The 17,372-nt window shown below is 53.6% G+C and overlaps 7 protein-coding genes across 7 annotated transcripts; 6 read left to right on the top strand and 1 right to left on the bottom strand.

Annotated features, from left to right (window-relative positions):
• Window positions 1-131: 131 nt before the first annotated feature.
• On the top strand, window positions 132-1,477 carry PHACADRAFT_212481 (uncharacterized protein; the record flags this gene model as incomplete). The annotated part of the gene is made up of 7 exons (XM_007399593.1): window positions 132-161; window positions 217-246; window positions 303-348; window positions 409-416; window positions 466-990; window positions 1,041-1,142; window positions 1,193-1,477. The coding sequence occupies 7 exons, from the start codon at window positions 132-134 to the stop codon at window positions 1,361-1,363; spliced, it is 912 nt and encodes a 303-aa protein (XP_007399655.1). The 3' UTR covers window positions 1,364-1,477.
• An 85-nt stretch (window positions 1,478-1,562) lies between these two features.
• On the top strand, window positions 1,563-3,215 carry PHACADRAFT_187254 (uncharacterized protein; the record flags this gene model as incomplete). Its single annotated transcript, XM_007399592.1, has 8 exons — window positions 1,563-1,625; window positions 1,673-1,718; window positions 1,772-1,779; window positions 1,836-2,360; window positions 2,409-2,492; window positions 2,554-2,736; window positions 2,790-2,978; window positions 3,036-3,215. The coding sequence occupies 6 exons, from the start codon at window positions 1,563-1,565 to the stop codon at window positions 2,653-2,655; spliced, it is 828 nt and encodes a 275-aa protein (XP_007399654.1). The 3' UTR covers window positions 2,656-2,736; window positions 2,790-2,978; window positions 3,036-3,215.
• Window positions 3,216-3,256: 41 nt separating this feature from the next.
• PHACADRAFT_127818 (uncharacterized protein) lies at window positions 3,257-6,389 on the top strand. Its single transcript, XM_007399591.1, has 11 exons — window positions 3,257-3,510; window positions 3,562-3,664; window positions 3,724-3,923; window positions 3,979-4,066; window positions 4,116-4,221; window positions 4,279-4,425; window positions 4,481-4,811; window positions 4,863-4,978; window positions 5,031-5,146; window positions 5,199-5,555; window positions 5,604-6,389. The coding sequence occupies exons 1-11, from the start codon at window positions 3,321-3,323 to the stop codon at window positions 5,818-5,820; spliced, it is 1,971 nt and encodes a 656-aa protein (XP_007399653.1). The 5' UTR covers window positions 3,257-3,320; the 3' UTR covers window positions 5,821-6,389.
• A 548-nt stretch (window positions 6,390-6,937) lies between these two features.
• PHACADRAFT_212476 (uncharacterized protein) lies at window positions 6,938-8,290 on the bottom strand. Its single transcript, XM_007399590.1, has one exon. It carries the CDS (start codon window positions 8,253-8,255, stop codon window positions 7,170-7,172), a length of 1,086 nt encoding a protein of 361 aa, XP_007399652.1. The 5' UTR covers window positions 8,256-8,290; the 3' UTR covers window positions 6,938-7,169.
• Window positions 8,291-8,857: 567 nt separating this feature from the next.
• On the top strand, window positions 8,858-11,085 carry PHACADRAFT_262243 (uncharacterized protein). Its single transcript, XM_007399589.1, has 11 exons — window positions 8,858-8,897; window positions 8,949-9,144; window positions 9,196-9,282; window positions 9,336-9,450; window positions 9,507-9,560; window positions 9,614-9,687; window positions 9,739-9,797; window positions 9,850-9,976; window positions 10,024-10,085; window positions 10,146-10,183; window positions 10,240-11,085. Exons 1-11 carry the CDS (start codon window positions 8,882-8,884, stop codon window positions 10,552-10,554), a joined length of 1,143 nt encoding a protein of 380 aa, XP_007399651.1. The 5' UTR covers window positions 8,858-8,881; the 3' UTR covers window positions 10,555-11,085.
• A 635-nt stretch (window positions 11,086-11,720) lies between these two features.
• PHACADRAFT_102400 (uncharacterized protein) lies at window positions 11,721-14,055 on the top strand (the record flags this gene model as incomplete). Its single annotated transcript, XM_007399588.1, has 5 exons — window positions 11,721-12,006; window positions 12,059-12,480; window positions 12,530-12,660; window positions 12,714-12,866; window positions 12,918-14,055. The coding sequence occupies 5 exons, from the start codon at window positions 11,721-11,723 to the stop codon at window positions 14,053-14,055; spliced, it is 2,130 nt and encodes a 709-aa protein (XP_007399650.1).
• Window positions 14,056-15,500: 1,445 nt separating this feature from the next.
• PHACADRAFT_262238 (uncharacterized protein) lies at window positions 15,501-17,227 on the top strand. Its single transcript, XM_007399587.1, has 5 exons — window positions 15,501-15,847; window positions 16,206-16,480; window positions 16,539-16,615; window positions 16,672-16,767; window positions 16,825-17,227. The coding sequence occupies exons 2-5, from the start codon at window positions 16,335-16,337 to the stop codon at window positions 16,890-16,892; spliced, it is 387 nt and encodes a 128-aa protein (XP_007399649.1). The 5' UTR covers window positions 15,501-15,847; window positions 16,206-16,334; the 3' UTR covers window positions 16,893-17,227.
• The last annotated feature ends 145 nt before the right edge of the window (window positions 17,228-17,372 follow it).

Below are 17,372 nucleotides of genomic sequence, written 5' to 3'. Positions count from 1 at the left end.
AAGGCGTCGCGGGCGCTGCTGATATGGGCGCTAAAATATTGAGTCACCGGATCCGGATGCCGAACTTCCGTATGCACCATGCACGCATCATGACCGAGCGAGCTTGATAGCTTTGGCCTTCGACGACCACAATGACCACACCAACCTTAACGGTAACATTCGTAAGGATATGCTTCGCAGTATGAGGCTATGCAGCGCGTTAACCATGGCGTGTAGGTGCGGCATGGCGAGTCGCTTGACAACTTGGTATGAAGCGGCACGAGAAAATCCAGATGCGAGTATGTCAATGCTTTATTTTTCAGCGAAGCGTATGGGCAGGCTGGAAAGACTCTCCTTTATCTAATCATGGTCAGTACCATTGTAGCAGATCTATTGGACAGGCGCCACTGACTCAGGAAACTGTGGCAGGCATGAATGTAAGGGTAATGCTCGCCTCATGGTACACTGGCCTAACAATACACGCAGCAAGCTCGCGCAGCGGGGGAATCACTCTCGGCAGCCCACTTTACCGCGATCTACGCGTCGCCTCTGCTCAGAGCCTTCACCACGGCTCAGGCTATACAGGACGCGCAGCCCGAGCCCAAGCCCCCACTGACGACCTCTCCCTTGCTGCGCGAGCAGCACTGGGGCATTGCCGAGGGCAATCCGTGGACATTGACTCCTAACCCGGGACTAAGCCTCGAAGAGCAGTTCGAACAGGGCATTTACCCCGTGCTGCACGAACGACGGCAGAAGTTCCCTGGCGGCGAGAGCCTAGATGATGTGGTTAAACGGGCCGAGCAGGCCATCGAAGAACTGGTGATGCCGCATGTGTGGGATGCCGCCAAACAGGGCAAGAAGAACGTCCACGTCGCAATCGTCAGCCATGGGATTTGCATCAGCGAGCTGATACCTGTGCTGGTCCTCAAGGATGAGAGTCACCAGCATCCTGGGCACCGCTGGAGAGGCTTGCTGAACACAGCGTGGACCCGGATTACAGTGAACGTCAAGGTACGTTACGACAGTCTGATTTGTTGCAACAGAGATTTAATCCATGATAGGGGCTGAAGGAAGGTGAACCGATGACCTTTGTTGACGGCGACTCACCGGCGCTGGAAGTCAAGGTGACCGACTTCAACCGCTCCGAGCATCTGGATAAAGTGGTGAGTTTTCGATTCGACATTGAGAGAAACGATCCCTCACCGTTGCCCAGAAACGACAGCAAGGCGGCATCGGAAGCAGCGCCTACGATCCCAAGCAGCAAGATATCCGAGCCTTCTTCGGGGGAGGCGCGGCCAAGCAGCAGGCAGAAGAGGGCCGGAACGAGAGTAACGCGCGAGACGAGGCCGAAGTAGACATTAACGATCCAGATGCACGGCTTTGAAGGCATTCATAACAGTAATCAGGAAAATTCTCTTGACCAATAGTAGACTATAGATAGTAGACGGTTGCCCGTGCAGGAACAGAAGGTATATGATTCAGAGTATACGAAGAGCGCTGTGACTCGGGCGAGCGGAAGTAAGACGGAGATCCGAAACCACATTATATATAGAGCCAGTAGCGAGGTCGGACTGTCTGCGACCATGGCTGAGTCTGGCACTGTCGCAATCACGTTTATTCGTCATGGAGAGTCTGAAGACAACCTGGTAAGCTTCCTGAAAGCTTCGCAAGAAAATCTCGAATATTTGAGCAGCGCCCGATCTGGGCAGGTTGGAGAGACACCCCGCTCTCCGAGCTAGGTAAGATTTGTTTACCAGCGGGCAGAAGACGAAAACTTGAACTGCCGCCGTAGGGACAAAGGTCGGATGCTGTACTACCCTAGACCACGAAGATAGCGCTGATGCAGGCACGTACAGCAAGTAAAAGCTCTCGGATCCTCACTTTCGTCAACGCGCTTCGATATCATCCTGTCATCGACATTGAGACGGGCGTATATGACTGCAAAGGCAGTCCAGGAGGCACAGCACGAACCTAAGCCAGAGATACTCACCTCGCTGCTCCTCCGAGAGCAGACCCGCGGGATCGCGGAGGGTCATCCTTGGATTACGGAGCCGAGGCTGGGGCTGTCGTTGGAGGAGCACTACGCGCAGGGTCTCTTCCCAATCCACCACGAACGGTGGCAAAAATTCCCTGGAGGCGAGTCGCTTGAAGATCTTGAGCTAAGGGCGAACAAGGCGGTAAAGGAGGTTATCCTGCCACATGCACTGACGCTTTCGAAGGTCCGAAAGCCCAAGACTCACATTGCCGTGGCGAGCCATGGGCTGTTAATTGCAGAGATGATACCAGCGCTCTTGAAGCTGGACCCGACCAGTAGCGAGCCCCACACAACGTACCGAGGGATGCTCAACAGTGCTTGGGCACGAGTGACGGTAGAGATTGTCGTAAGTCCTTGAGTGGCATGCATGTACTGTGCTCATCACATCAAACAGGGAGGACACGACCGCGACGAGCGATGGCCTGACATGCGTGTTAGGGTGACAGACTTCAATAGTCATGCACATTTGAATTCTATCGTAAGTATAGAGTGTGCTCTAGGGGTGCTGGGATGTTCGCGTGCTGATGCATGTGGCATAGGTACCGCTGAGCACTGGTTCGGAGAAGAGGGACAGTGTCCAGACTTTTGCAGGGGACGAGGAGGATTCGATTGCCATTCAGGCAGAGCAGAAAGTCAACTAGTCTTGCCGGGGAGAGATAGAGCGTCCCTAATGTATTTCCGGAGTTTGTGAACATTGGAGGTGGAAGAATACGTCTAGAGATCTGCCGCTTGCTGTCGGTCATGCATATTTCGTCGTATGAGATTCACAACGTACGTCTGCACGTGCTCAGCCTCATTAGGAGATCAAGTGACTGTGGTATATATACCGAACTTAGGGCGAGCCGTACGGTAGCAGCTTCTTCAAGGTGCTTGTCTGTTTGCCATGAGAGTACGCAGTCTGGGCCAGCCGGTTTTTCTGTGCAGGCGTCTTGTCTACATTCAAATGCGAGTGAAATGGACGCGCCTAGCATGGAGCTGGCCTTCAGCAAGAGAGAAGGAGACAGACACGACCGCTGCTCACTCGTTTGAACTTGCCGTTCGAGACAGACCTCCACCGCTTCTTCGCGCCCGAGTGGGTCTTGAGCTTGGGGTATTGATGCATTGCCGACGTCGAGAAAGAACGTATGGACGACGCTAAGCGTGCCGCAAGGGGGAACATGGTGACTTGTCTCTCTGCTCGTGCAAGTCGGAGAGCAAGCGCAGGAATATGTTTGGCGCCGAGCCTCCGTCGGTTCGACGCGCCTGCCATTTCACGCAACACCCTCCTACCTTCTCTTTCTCACCTCTACCTCCTGCGGCTCACAATATGTCGGAGTCAGAATCGGAAAATACCGTGCTTGGGAAGCGGGGCCGTGACGGTCACGAAATCCACGAGAAGCCCGAGGCGGATGCGAACGTCCAAGTCGAGGCGGCAGAGGACGAGTCGGACGATGATGTAGGCCCCATGCCTATGCCGGCGGGTGCAGGCAATGGCGCAGCGAAGAAGAAGCGCAAAGGTGCGCGCCCATACCCCAGGATCTATCCTTTGACTGACCGGTCTTTTGCAGTGCTTCCGCATGAGAAGCTTTACCTAGACCACCTCCCAAGTGCAGACCGGTACTACAAGAGTTTCATGCACAGGGATGTCATAAACTTTGTCGTCATGACCAAGTACGTCGATGTGGACTGTATGTTTTCTGCAAGACGCGTTGTTGACCCTACGTCATCAGGACCACGGACTTCCTCATCACCACTTCCATCGACGGATACCTGAAATTCTGGAAGAAGCAGGAGCAGGGCATTGAGTTCGTAAAGGTTTACCGGGCTCACCTGGCACCCATTGCCTCTGTCTCTGCAAGCGCAGATGGACAGCTCTTTGCCAGTGTGGCCGAAGATGGCAGCGCGAAGGTCTTCGATGTTGGCAACTTCGGTACGTGCCCCGCCTTGTGTAATCGGTCTCTGGAAGTCTCACAGCCTTTTCAAAGATATGATCAACATGATCAAGCTGGGATACACACCTCATGCCTGTTGCTGGGTCCACAAACGAGGTCAGGCCCAAGGGCTTCTTGCAGTGTACGTTGCATTTCTCTATTCCTTCCTAGGCGTATTAATCATTCTGCAGATCAGAACAGAGCACAGGAGTGATCCGTTTATATGATGGACGTGGCAATGGAGAGCCTCTGGAAACCATTGACAAGCTGCACCGTTCACCCGTACACATCATGACGGTACGGTTATTGGGTCTTACGTCCATTCACAGACTCATTGACGCTTTTGCTTCACAGTACAGCGACAGATTCGACTGTGTTATCTCCGCGGATGAGTCGGGTATGATCGAATATTGGAGACCTTCCGAGCCATTCGAACCCCCAAAAGATGTCACTGGCTTGTGGACATACAAGAGTACCACTGACTTGTACGAGTTCAAGAAGGTCCGTACTGCCCGTGTCGCGTTAGATCGCAGCCGTCCTCACCTCATCGAACCAGGCGAAGTCTATACCGACATGTATCACACTATCCCCTGACTCTTCCTCCTTCGTGACCTTCTCTCTTCCCGACCGCCAGATCCGCATCTTCTCCTTCCTCAAAGGCAAGATGACACGGCGGTATGACGAGTCCCTGAACGCCATTCAGGAGATGCAGCAGGCCGGTACAGCAATGTGCAAGGTCGAAGACATGGAATTCGGCCGGCGTCTTGCAGCTGAACGTGAGCTCGAGCTGCCTGGCCCCGATGGTCGCGTACCCGGCATGTTGATCAACGCCGTTTGGGACGAGAGCGGCTCATTTGTGATATACCCTACATTGCTGGGAGTCAAAGGTGGATGCATCTCTTGAATGAGCTGAGCCTTGATACTGACATAGTAATTAGTCGTCAACACTGTTACGAACCGTGTCGTCCGCCTCTTAGGGAAGGACGAAACGGTCCGATGGATGCACTTGACCCTATATCAGGGCGCTCCGGCCAAGACAGGCCTTACGACAGTGGTACGTATTATCTACTGCTGCATGCCTAAGACGCGAGTTGACCTTTTACTAGGCAGCCGCGGCGTCTGCAAACCCGCTGCTTGCAGAGAAAGCTGTACGGGACCCAACGCTTGTCGCCAGTGGGTACAAACGCCAGCGGTTCTACATGTTCACTCGCTCCGAACCTGAGTATGCTTGCTACCGTCAAATGCCTCTGCGCCCTGCTGACTCGTCTATATAGGGACGACAAGTCAGGTGATCGTGATATCTTCAACGAGAGGCCGACACGCGAGGAGCAACTCGTTGTCTCTTCAACGCCTGCTCAGAAAGCTGGCCCCTCACCGGTGGCGAACTCTGCGACGATCCATACAACAGTCGGCGACATTCACATCCGGCTATTCCCGCAGCAAGTACCGAAAACAGTGGAGAACTTTGTTGGTCATTCACGCAACGGCTACTACGAAGGCGTCATCTTCCATCGTGTCATTCCGAAGTTCATGATCCAGACGGGTGACCCCTTGGGAGATGGTACCGGAGGCGAGTCGATCTGGGGGCGCGAATTCGAAGATGAGTTCTCGGATGATCTGAAGCACGACAGGTAGGCAGACGCAGTATCTGAGGGGTAAGCTTACTAACTCGCCACAAGGCCGTACACTGTCAGCATGGCCAACGCAGGCCCGGGTACCAATGGCTCCCAGTTCTTCATCACCACGAATACGACGCCCTGGTTAGACAAGAAGCACACGATCTTCGGCAGGGTGCTGTCCGGGTTGGAAGTCGTGCACGCCATCGAGAACGTCAAAACCAACAAGCTCGACAAACCTTTTGAGGACATCAAAATTATCAACATCGATGTCGAGTGATGAGATCGTTTGTTGTGTCGTCCCATTTGTACTGCTTGAAAGACATCTGCTTTGCTTACTCATAGGGCGACACGGTCTAAGCGTTCAGTGCGGTAGCTGACTTGTAGAGTGTGTGGCACTCCTGCTGCCGACAGGCGGCCACTAAATTTTCGGCGCAGTTGCTCAACGATGTCCCCAACTTCACGTGCGAGGGTGCTGGGACAGGAGAACTGAAGAATCGTATGGTCGGCCCCAACAGACGCGCGCTGTCCCGGTGCTCCGCTCTCTTCTCCGAGGGAACATGTAAACACGTCGAGGTCCACGTTGCTGAGAAATGGCCCCGAATGTAGCTCTACGGGCGCGTATGCGATCGGATACTCGAGGAGCACCGCTGCGAGGGGCACCACGTCGGCAGGCGAGTCTCCTCGACCGAGGGTTTCTGTCATTATTGAGGGAGGGAACGTTTTTTCGCTGGCCAGAGCTTCTTGAAGAGCGTCATGCAGCTCGTTTAAGCGAGCCCTAACACCGTACGGAACGTCGGGTATCTGTGAAAAATAAAGGGGAAGGTGAGGGCGTACAGGATGCGCTGGGAAATCGGGCTCACAGGCGTCGCTGTCTGGTCCTTGAGAGCCAGGAAGGCTGGTAAATCACCTTGCTCTAGCCTTTTTAGGAGTAAGGGAACCTTCACAAAGAAGAAATCTGTGCAATCAGGATCTGTGAGGACAACGACGTCGCGGAAGGACGGAAGTGTCTGGTCACTTGAGGATCAGTCAGCGAAGGAATGCTAGACGAACATACGCCACCTTGCGCAGCTCCTGGATGAGCTGTTCGAAAATTTGCAGGGGCGAGACACGATGGTCGAAAGAGAACGCGTCGAACAGGTAGCCAGTGCTATACACGTTCGTCGTGAGTGCATCGTCTCCAGCAAGAACGACAATGGTGCTCCTCCTACCGCACACTCAGAGCTACTAAGGTGAGGTCGGGCGAGAACGCCTGCAGCTTTCTCAGCGATACTTTCTTGAACGCTGAAAGCCGTCGGAATGCCCCGCGCATAATCTCGAGGTGCTCCTCGTATGCTGTACTCAGAGTCGACATGGCAGAGTCTCGTGAGGCCATGCACGCGCCAAAGAGCCGGATTGTGTTATGGTCAAGATGTAGTACGTGCGTGATGCGACTAGAGTACCAGATAAACTACAGAGGACTAAACGTACTACAACGGGTGCTTCTATACATATTGTGATGTGGTGAGGAGGACGGGTGTAGCAATAATTTATGAAGACCTGTTGCACTTGAGCGATGACGGAAAGCAATATTGCGATAATCGAGTCAATGAAGATGAGGCTTAGGGCTGCATGACAAATAACTACCGGTCACCTTGCGTCGGGTTCAACCTCTGAGGCTCCGAACTCCCTCCATGCTCGCCCTCCGTTTGTCCATACGTCCCCAACAAACAGGCAGAGGCTCGTCAATGAGCTCCAACCAGGAAGTGCAAATGGGCTCGCCGCTAATGCAAGAGGTGACTCGCAGACTGCTGCGAGGCCGTCTCGCACGCTCTTCGAGTTGGAGCCGTCAGTGAGAAGACGTAACAATCCGTGAAGTTCGTCTTCTTCCGATGGAGGACCGCTGACTGCTTTATCCTCTTCTGATGGGCATGCACCGCGTAGAGGCGCTGACGAGCCGGGCCCAGACGCGTCGTGCAGGAGGCTCGCCTGGCCTGGAAATAATATAGACTCTGGAGTGGAGTGTGTGAGAAGACGAAGAGCAGGGTCGTCTAGGTCGAGAGAGAAAAAAGACGTGACGAAAGAGAGCAGAGGGACCCGAATTCGTGGTTGAGGAGTGTATCTTGACGCGTGAGAGGAATGCGCACTGGTATTCGACTGCGTTCGTGAACGCATGTACGTTGGACGCGGGTGCATTGCTCTAGAGTCGTGTCGAAGCACTGTTCTTGATGTGCTGGAGCGTCTGAGAAGGCCGCCTTCCCTCACAGGAAGTGTATCTGCAGACCCACTTGCCGCGAAGTACCAGGACCCATCCGTACCGGGGAGATCGTCACCACCTTCCGTCTCTGTCCACTCCCATACCTCAACCTCCGAGTCTAACCCGACATCTACAATCGGGCTGAATACTGCTTCCTCATCCTCATCAACATACGACAGTCTTGTCGTAGACCCATCGTGACCCCTCGACGAGTCCGTGAATTGAGAGCTGATACTGCTGTGGCGGGATCGACCGACTGAGCTTATGGTCAAATTGTCGCCGAGATCTGAGGGTGCTGAAAATACGGAAGAGCCTCCAGGGCTTGAAGGAACGGAAGACGGGACAGGAAAGATGTAGATGGACTGTTCCTCGACCTCTGAGGATGGCCGGTACGGATGCGATGACGAGCTCTCTCCTGGCGGTCGTTGTGATGTGCTAATGGATACCCTGGCAGACGGCGGCTTATAGTATGCCGCCATTGTTGGAAGTGGCGAAGAGACGGATGGTGGATGGTGGAAGGCCGTATTGATCCCCAAAGCGAAAGTTGTGGCGATTTGCGAGGGCGCTTGATAAATGGCCAATTCGGGGCAAGTTTGGAGCGAGAAGCGCCACAAAGTCATCGGAACGCCCGTGCCGTCACCGCAAAATTCGCCACCATTGTGCAACTTCTTCACCAACGACTCACGACCGCAGTGGACGTGTCTTGTTTCCCTTCCCCGCCGACACGGAGACAAGCGCAAGCCCCGCGCTTGAAAAGGCACAACTCGAGGCGGCAACGTGTCGACACTGTCCGTCGCGTGCCCTTTCAAGTTGATCCGCCGTCGGTCTGCGGCGAGCGCAGTGCCGAGGTACAGCCCGTCTACAATGAAGGCATATTTAGCGGTATGAAGCATAGCTGCCTTATCAATTTCCATATTAGCTCAAGCATCTGCTGGCAGTGCTGAACGTCATTGGAAACGTTCTATGAAATCCACATGTCTGAACACGTTCATTGGTGCCATGAAGGCTCAAAAACCGTTCTCCGCTGACGAGGGGCGCAGCATTTCCCTTGCCTCTGTTCAACCAACTGAACTTGCTCCCCGCGCACTATTGAGGGTCGCCCGCAATGTCGCTCTTGAAGCGTGCGCCTACTGATGCTTTGGCTGGTTACCTCTCTCTAACTTATCTTGTAGGCGTGACGGAAGAAGAGATAGGTCCAAATGCTTCAACGGACCTCGCCGTCTGGCTCTTCTTCCAGATTGCTGCGGGACACATCGCCCTGCCCATCCTCACCGCCACGCTTCTCTTCGCCAAGACGGTGAGGAAGATTCCGGCTCTCATAGTCCTCTGCGTGACATGGATAGTATCTGGAGTTTGCTCTACCATTCTGTGAGTTGCATGTGATTTATGGCTATATTTGCATCTAACCTGCCATTGCAGTTTCTACGTGGGCGAGCATAAAGGCCCCGAACCTGGCAGAGGACTCTGCATCGCGCAAGCGGCCTTACTTGAAGCCGTTCCTCCTATGCAAGTTCATCGTCTATAATTTCAAGGAAACTTATACTGAGCATATGTGGCAGGACGTGCACGGCACTCGTTGTACTCGCTTACCATGTCCTGCGGACGTACGATGACCCCGATATGGGCGTCCAATTGCACCCTCGTACTCGCAAGGAGATTATTGGGCTGGTCTCAGTGTGTCTATGTCGCGATGTCTGCGCGAAATGGATAACCGACGTCTCGTCTTATAGCTATGCAGCTTGCCTTTCGTCATGTTCGGGCTTTTTGTCGCCATCGGTGTCAATGCAAGTCCTTGATTCCCTGATATAATCGATGGCTTCGCTCACATCAGACCTAGATCGCACTTCAACATCCGGACAAGGTTAATCGTGCTCAGCGATACTTCTACTGTTCGCTAGACTGGCCAGCACTGTAAGCCCGCTTTTTCTGAATTCCACTAAAGCGTACTGACCGAGCTGACAGTTCCGACGCCGTCTCCGTCATCGCCACACTTCTCTGCTTGGTCGCCTTAGGAATTGAGAGTCGGTAAAGTTAGTCAAACCACTCGAACGATGTACTAACAAAATTTTCCAGTCTATGTTGTTGCAGCTACCACGAAGTGGTGGAGGCTCCTTCGCCGAGGTGGGCATCTCACCGGCGAGGGCCTGACATTCACAATCCGTGTCGTGTTTTTCACATGCTTCCTCTTCGCGTCCACGTTGTAAGTCTATCGCTCCATCCTTTGGGTCCTCCTCATCCTTCTCGCAGGATTAATCTCGTGTCTATCTGGGCCCCTATCGGTGCCTTGCCGGATCTGCTCGCTGCCTCAGGTATGTCTTCTCCGTTGACGGAATTGCTGGCAGCATACTAATGCACCGGTCACCTTGCAGTCGGCATGGCCCTTTTCCTGATATTTGTGTCTCAACCGGTATGTGTGCCGTTTGTCCTGCAGAGTAGTGGCTCATCCTTCTCATAATGCCACAGGAGATCTTAAGGGCTTGGGCCTTCTGGCGCAGGCGCACGAGTGGAGGCGATGAACATGGGCTGCCTCACGACAGCCTCACGCTGCACCACCATCGCTTTGACGCCGGTGAGGGCGGTCTGCCCTCTCTGTCCTCGACGTACACCCTGGATGCGGGACACAGCAATCCAATGCTCCCTCCGAGGGATCGCTACGACTCCAAGCAGAGTACTAGCACCGTCCAAATTATTAAGCGGCCGGAGGAGGCTTTCACGAAGATCCCGGAACGTACACAGAGGCAGAAGAAGAGAGATACGATCTCAACGTGGGGATTTTAATTAGCATGCTGGGTTTCAGTTGGAAGGGTACCGGGACATACATTTTCGAGGATCAAGTTTCCCTTTTTTGCCGTTTATCAGTGGGATGTATCATAGGACATAGTGTACATTATACACTTATACATCAGATGTGTGTAAAATGTGGATAGGTATGTTTGGAGCGAAGATCACGTCACAGGTAGCCCTTGGTAAATGCCGGCACGACTGTTTCCAATTCCGTTAAGAATCCGCGTATGTCATGCCCCTCTGGCTGTATAGCGCAGCCTGTCAAGCTCGGCAAGCGCCTCGTTTTCCTGGCGCACCCAGTCCTGCCCGCTGTAGATGATCCATGTGACGAGTAGCGCCGCAGCCCACCACACTATGTCGAACCATGTGTGGCCCAGGGCAAGCGCGGCAATTGGCGCAATAGACGAAAGTCCGAACAGCACCGCATACGGCAACGGGAGGACCTTTGCCGAGTTCGAGGCAAAAGCAATGCGGACGCGGTGCCCCGCGGGGAGGAGCCGCAAACTGAGGTTGAGGTGTACGAAGATGTGGAGGAGCGCGAATAGCGAGGCGAGTGGTAGGACCTGCGAGAGTGGAGTCGTCGACGAGGGTGGATAAAGCACGGCTAACGGAGAGTGCTTAGATGGGGAGACGAGAAAGATGCAGTGTCTGTATATGAGGCAGGATGTGTTAGCGAGCAGCCCCTATCCACTCGAATGGCGAGCTTACAGGACGGTGGAGAGCGCAATTACGACCTGAAGAAGCATGGCATACTGAGAATTACGCTTCTCGCTGCTCTGCTTGAGACGTTGTATGACCTCTTCCTGCTCTAAGGACTTATCACGTTCACTGAGCCCGTTCCACAGTGTACGGGTAGCCATCACATGCCTTGTTCGTCGAGGATGTGCCCCGAGTCGTTTATCGCGTAACCGTCATCGCTGAACCTGAATGGAATACGCTGCCGAACAGACATTACACGGCGTATCTCTATTCTTCACGAGACGAATTGTCGAGGTTGAGTAGGAGACGACCCCGAGACGGGAGAGGCAAGGAGGACCTTGATGAGGTAAGCGCGATGACATCCCGGTATTGGTGTCGATCCTGTCGGGCTTTGCCGAATCGCGAATAATTTAGCTTTGCAGAAGGTGCCTTCACCGTCTACATACTTCACCGCCAAAATCATGCCCAGCGTGCAAAACGTTGAACCAACAGAAGAGGGACAATTCGACGATGCTCCAGAGGATACCACAGTATCTGCACCTGTAGACCCCGTAGACGGCCGTGCCCAGACGGCTCACCGCTTCATCGACGAGGAAGACAAGGACGAAGAACACCTTCTTGAGTGGCCAAGTTCGAGTGAGGACGAAGGCGAACCGGATGAATTTGAGGATGAAGAGGACGCACTAGAACATGCAGCTTTTGAGGAGTTGAGAGCAGAGGACGAAGACTGGGAAATTGCTGAACGAGGTGCGCGGGTCCTGTCCTTGCTGTAATTCAGACGAATTCATCCCGACATCAGACTTCACAAAACAGTATAACCGTCTACGTCAACACGTCGCAGTACATACCGGCGCCGCCCAAGGCGTCAAGTCGACACTTAACGAGAAGGCGTCGGTCGCGCCTCTCCCTGCTGTGAATCGTCCGCGACCTGCCAAGCAACAGGCGGCGGCGGTCTCGTCGAGCCATGCAAAGTATAAAGCAGAGAGCCAACTTCAGGCACTATCAAAGTATTCATCGCGACTCCGTAATCTCGACATGCCCTACGACCTTAGCGTGGGCGTGAACCGTAAGGGGCCTTCTGCGACGGCCAACCTGAAGGACAAGGCGGATCGTGCCACGACGGAGCAAGTGCTTGACCCGCGTACACGCATTATTCTCTTTAAGATGATTGGTCGGGGACTGCTGTACGAGGTCAATGGGTGTGTGAGCACGGGTAAGGAGGTACTTGTCGTTGTTTGTCTTGTGCGGCAGGAGCTCACATTTGCTGCAGGCAAACGTTTATCACGCCTTCACACCTGAGCGTAGACATGTCGCTCTGAAAATTTACAAGACGTCTATCCTTGTATTCAAGGATCGTGATCGTTATGTTTCGGGCGAATTCAGGTTCCGCAAGGGTTATAGGTATACCATATTTCTATTCCTGCAGATCCTTTGCTTATATGCGCGTGCCACAGCCGGCACAATCCTCGGAAGATGGTTCGCGTGTGGGCTGAAAAGGAGATGCGCAATCTCAAACGGCTTCAAACAGCAGGTATCAGCTGCCCTGAGCCAATAGAGGTGCGCGAGAATGTTCTTGTCATGGGATTCATTGGCAATGCGGAGGGTTGGTAGGTCGATTTCCAATAGAGTGGTGGTAATTTATGTTGATGTGAGATCAGGGCGTCACCAAGACTGAAGGACGCGAATATCCCACACTCCGAGTTCCCTAGACTGTATCGGGAATTGCTGCTCACAGCTCACAAGCTCTTCCACGAGTGCAAACTTGTGCATGCTGACTTGTCAGAATACAATATCTTGTATCATGTCGAGACAAAACAGTCGGCCTCCTCGGATGCGCCTTCATTCGGCCAAATCGACGGACTAGACCATGGACATCTGTATATCATTGACGTTTCCCAATCAGTCGAGCACGACCATCCTCACGCCTTCGACTTCCTGCGCTCAGACCTGCGAAATGTCGAGGAATTCTTCTCGCGACGCGATGTACGCACGCTTGGCCTGCGGCGAGCCTTCGAGTTTGTTACGAATGACGGCGTAGATGAAGGAGGAGCTGACGCCGCACTCGAGCGACGCATTGCGCAGGCGGAGGAGGAGGGCGCAAAGGACGAAGATGAGGGTGAGGGTGCACATGCCGTCAACTCGCGTTCGGCGGCAGACGAGGACTCGGTGTTCATGCGATCGTACATTCCCCGCACCTTGAACGAAGTGTTCGACCCTGAGCGGGACGTTGGCGTGCTGAACGCGGGCGAGGGCGAGAAGCTGATTTACAAGGACATGATCGGCATCGTCGCACCCAAGGAGAAGGAAATAGCGCGGCCGATGGAAAAGCGGACGGTGAAGTTCGTGGACGAGCCGAACGATGAGGCAGAGAGTGAAAGTGAGGAGAGCGAAGAGGAAGAGGAGGAGGCAGAGGAGGAGGAGGGTGATGGACAGTTTAAGGAGCGGAAGCCTCGAGGTCACAGACATGAAGATAAAGAGGCCAAAAAAGTAAGTCATCCCGAGACGATGGCCCGGATATGCATTGCTCATGCAAAGTATCTCAGGAGCGCAAGAAGGCTACCAAGGCAGAAGCGCGGGAAAAGCGGAAACACAAGCTTCCGAAGGCAGAGAAAAAGCGGAAAATCAAGCAGACAGCGAGAAGCAAGTAGTATGCATGATCTACGTAATGCGTTTTTCTCTGCATGGTCATTTATTCTGTTCATTCGTGGCACTACATGTCGGCATACTGCCTTGAGTGGTGGCAGACTCAACATTCAAGTCATCGGTGAGCAGCTGTTTCCGAACATTCGTTCTTAGTTAGCTAGAAAAAAAGCAAATATTCATGCGAACCTTGCAGGCACAATTGGTGGGGATTACACGATATGCATGTGAGCGACCGTCAGCGTTATGTATGAAGCTCGCGATTTGTTAGGGATCGGCATCCCATGAGACTGTACTCGTTCGTGCTTTCGATATCGTTAGACAGAGGGTTGAAAATGCTGAAAGTCGACTCTGCGTCTTCGCTGCGTACTGACCCTGCAGATGTTTGTGTTGTCCGTGTCCACAATTTCTCTATGACCCTCATTGCTCAGCTTTCTACAGGCTCATCTTGTCTTTCACCGATAGGTGCTTCTTCCGGAGTGCATGTCGGTATTGTCGCCATTATGCTCCCTCCGATGTACCTCCACCATGAAACGCCAGGTGTGCTCACTGGACTGCATGTCCGAAAGCACTGCCAACTTCGCATTGCCGACGTTAGTCCCGAGGTGAGAAACGCGCGTTTTTGTGTCTTCGGTGCCCGACGAACTGAAATGAGGAAGCTGGCGCGGACATACTACTCGACATCCGGATGGCTTTTCCATCGATGCCGCAAATAGAGCTTTCTGTAACGCCGCTCAAGGATACCAAATCCAACAGGTCCTCAGCCTCCGACTCTGTGCGGCGATTACTCAAGCAAGAGTAGCGTGCAAGCGACAAATGAAGCATTCAGAGCGCAAGCGAAGATACACCCCCAAGTGTATATACGCCCGGCCTACTCTGCTCGTGCGATCCATGGACATGCAGTAGCCGCTCATCGGGAAGCTACCTAATGGTCGCTGCAGGCTCTCAGCTTTCGGTGCTTCAGCTGCGGTCCAGACGAAACCGTGACGAGAGCGGAAGATTGGAAGCTGGTGCCCTGCCATGTGTCTTGTCCCTCGAAATGGCGGATGTTACGCAGTGTGATCCTTTCGCGCGTTATGCGGAGCGCAGGTCCTCAATAGCATTATTCAGCACGGCGTAGACTGGCGGCGGTGCAGGTTGAATATACCAGGTTGGAAAATGCGGCGACCACAGAGCACAGGTATGCGTCGTCTTCGTTATGGAGTCCATGGAATGATGTTCACATTTTACAGATGGCTGTTGCATCGCCTCCTAGCGGCCCCCGCCCTGCCTTTCTAAGCATGTCATCGGGCTTACACACGGGCTATTCTACACCTGTTAGTGCTGGTTTTCATTTTGGCTGTAGCTCTTGATGTTGTGCCAGCTTGAAGCTTGAAGCCTCGGCGGCCATCAATACCAAACAGGAACAAGTAATGCTCGCAGTTGATGGGTCCGACCTCCGTAATCCACCAAGCTGCGCGTTCATGAAGAAAGGAGCACAAGATGTAATACGCGCTGAGTACGTTATACTATGTTAGATATCGACAATTTGTACATTCACGTGGCAAGCTCTCCTTCTCGCAGCTCTCGTTTATTTCCTCAGTTCGAACGGATGGGAGCAGATTCTTCACTCTCGTATAGGTAGACTCCACAGACGTGCCTAGAATTCGCACACATAACAGTGTGATCCGGGCGACCCCTTCACATATTCCGCATTAAATGCCGCCAAGTGATCTCGGCTATTGGCTTGCAGGGACGACTTACCGAATGCTGCTCAATGTCTCGGTGAGACGAGGTCGGATTTGTCACAACCTGGAGTCTCGACGCCTTTGTGCGGCAACATCCGCAGTATTGGTTCGCTTGGCCACTTGACAAATAATGCCTTGGACAGATGCAGTGTCCAGCGCTTCGTGGGTTCGACTAGGCGTGTGCTGTGCTCTGAAATCAAACCAAAACGACCTACCTCTGAGTGAGTTGACTTCACATTTCGCAAGGCTGATATCCCGCACTAAGGCACCGCAGATGGCCGTCGTGCGGTTTTCCCGCGAAAGCGCGGCGAGAGAAATGCCCGCTTACCCGTGATGTTCAGGGCTGACCGCGTCCTCGATCTGGTACAAGTTGCTGTGTGCCTATTGGTCCCGTTAAATTTCAATCGGGCCGAACGGCGTCCTACCGCCAATCTTTGTACCGTTTTCTCTTCACGCACAATATGTTGCGGCTGACGTGACGGGCACTGATGTTCCGGACCCAGTCATGGACTCCGTGCGCGCTCAATTTTTGTTTATGCTCATGCTTTTTTCGTGATGCTAACTCCAAATCCGTTACAGGTCTCGGCGCGAGCATCCTTTGTCGCGCCCGCACAGGCCTCGCAAGCCCGCGGCCTGTAGTGTATAAATACAAGCCCGACTTAGTCGGAGAGTCCCCAGTCCGGAGAGCACTTCTGCCCATCGACGAACATGTTCTCCAAGACCACTCTCTTCGCTACCTTCCTTGCCACCGTCGCCAGCGTGGCGGCTCATCCCCTAGATGTCTGGGATCCCAAGATCATCACTCCCAATAGCTATACTGTCTGGGCTCCCGGCGGCACCTACAACGTCACTTGGTATCGCCTGTTTATGATCGATGCTGAGTTCCACTGGAACTGACCTAAACACGCATAGGGATACTTCCGATGCCCCCGCTAGCATCAGTGAGGGCTCCGAGGTTGTCCTCGCAAAGAGTGGCGTCCTGGATTCTGGTTTGTGCATCATCTTCCTATCATCTTGCGCCGATTTTTGACGGGATCTGCCACAGCCAACCCTCTCGCTCAAGGGTTCGACCTGCGTGCCGGCTGGGTCCCCGTCACCATCCCCGCGTCCACGATCCCTGGCAGTGACTACTCTATCGTTCGTAAGTATCATTTATATCGTGCAGCCTACTCGGCGACGCTGACTTCTTCACCTCCAGTCTTCGGCGACTCTGGTAACGCCAGCCCGGAGTTCGCCATTGAGTACCTAAAACCTGTACAACTCTGAGCCCATCTGGGCGCACTCAGCACAGATGATGTTTAACCCTCACACGGACTGTCATTTTTTGTCTTGTACTGAACCCCCGACCGTGACAATCATGGCTTCTCACGAACCAAACTTTGTCTTCGCGACGGGTTTGAACGTTTTGGGCTGCTAGCAAATACCCCCTCCACAACCGGTCCTGTTCGACATATCTTCAAGCGCCATCCGGTATTCTGCTCACGCAGCCTAAATCGCGATGGGGAGGCGCGACCTCGCTGAAGCTCAGACGCGTCTTGTGGAGGTTCTTCTGAAGGACGTAACGAGGAATGGAGCACATATTCACCCAACACGAAGATAGGCGCTAAAATTATAACGGAAACACGGAGCGCCCCGAATGTTGCTTCCTAACTGTGTGCTTCGATGATCACCTGCGACTTACACCTGCAGTTTAACCGACTACGTCGAGGCAGTCAGTGGCATCCGCCACAGTCTGGCAGACACGAA

Source organism: Phanerochaete carnosa, assembly GCF_000300595.1.
Source record: "Phanerochaete carnosa HHB-10118-sp unplaced genomic scaffold PHACAscaffold_9, whole genome shotgun sequence".
In the NCBI taxonomy this organism is placed as follows: domain Eukaryota; kingdom Fungi; phylum Basidiomycota; class Agaricomycetes; order Polyporales; family Phanerochaetaceae; genus Phanerochaete; species Phanerochaete carnosa.
The sequence above is the reverse complement of the archived record's forward strand: the minus strand, read 5'-3'. Positions and strand labels throughout refer to the sequence as shown.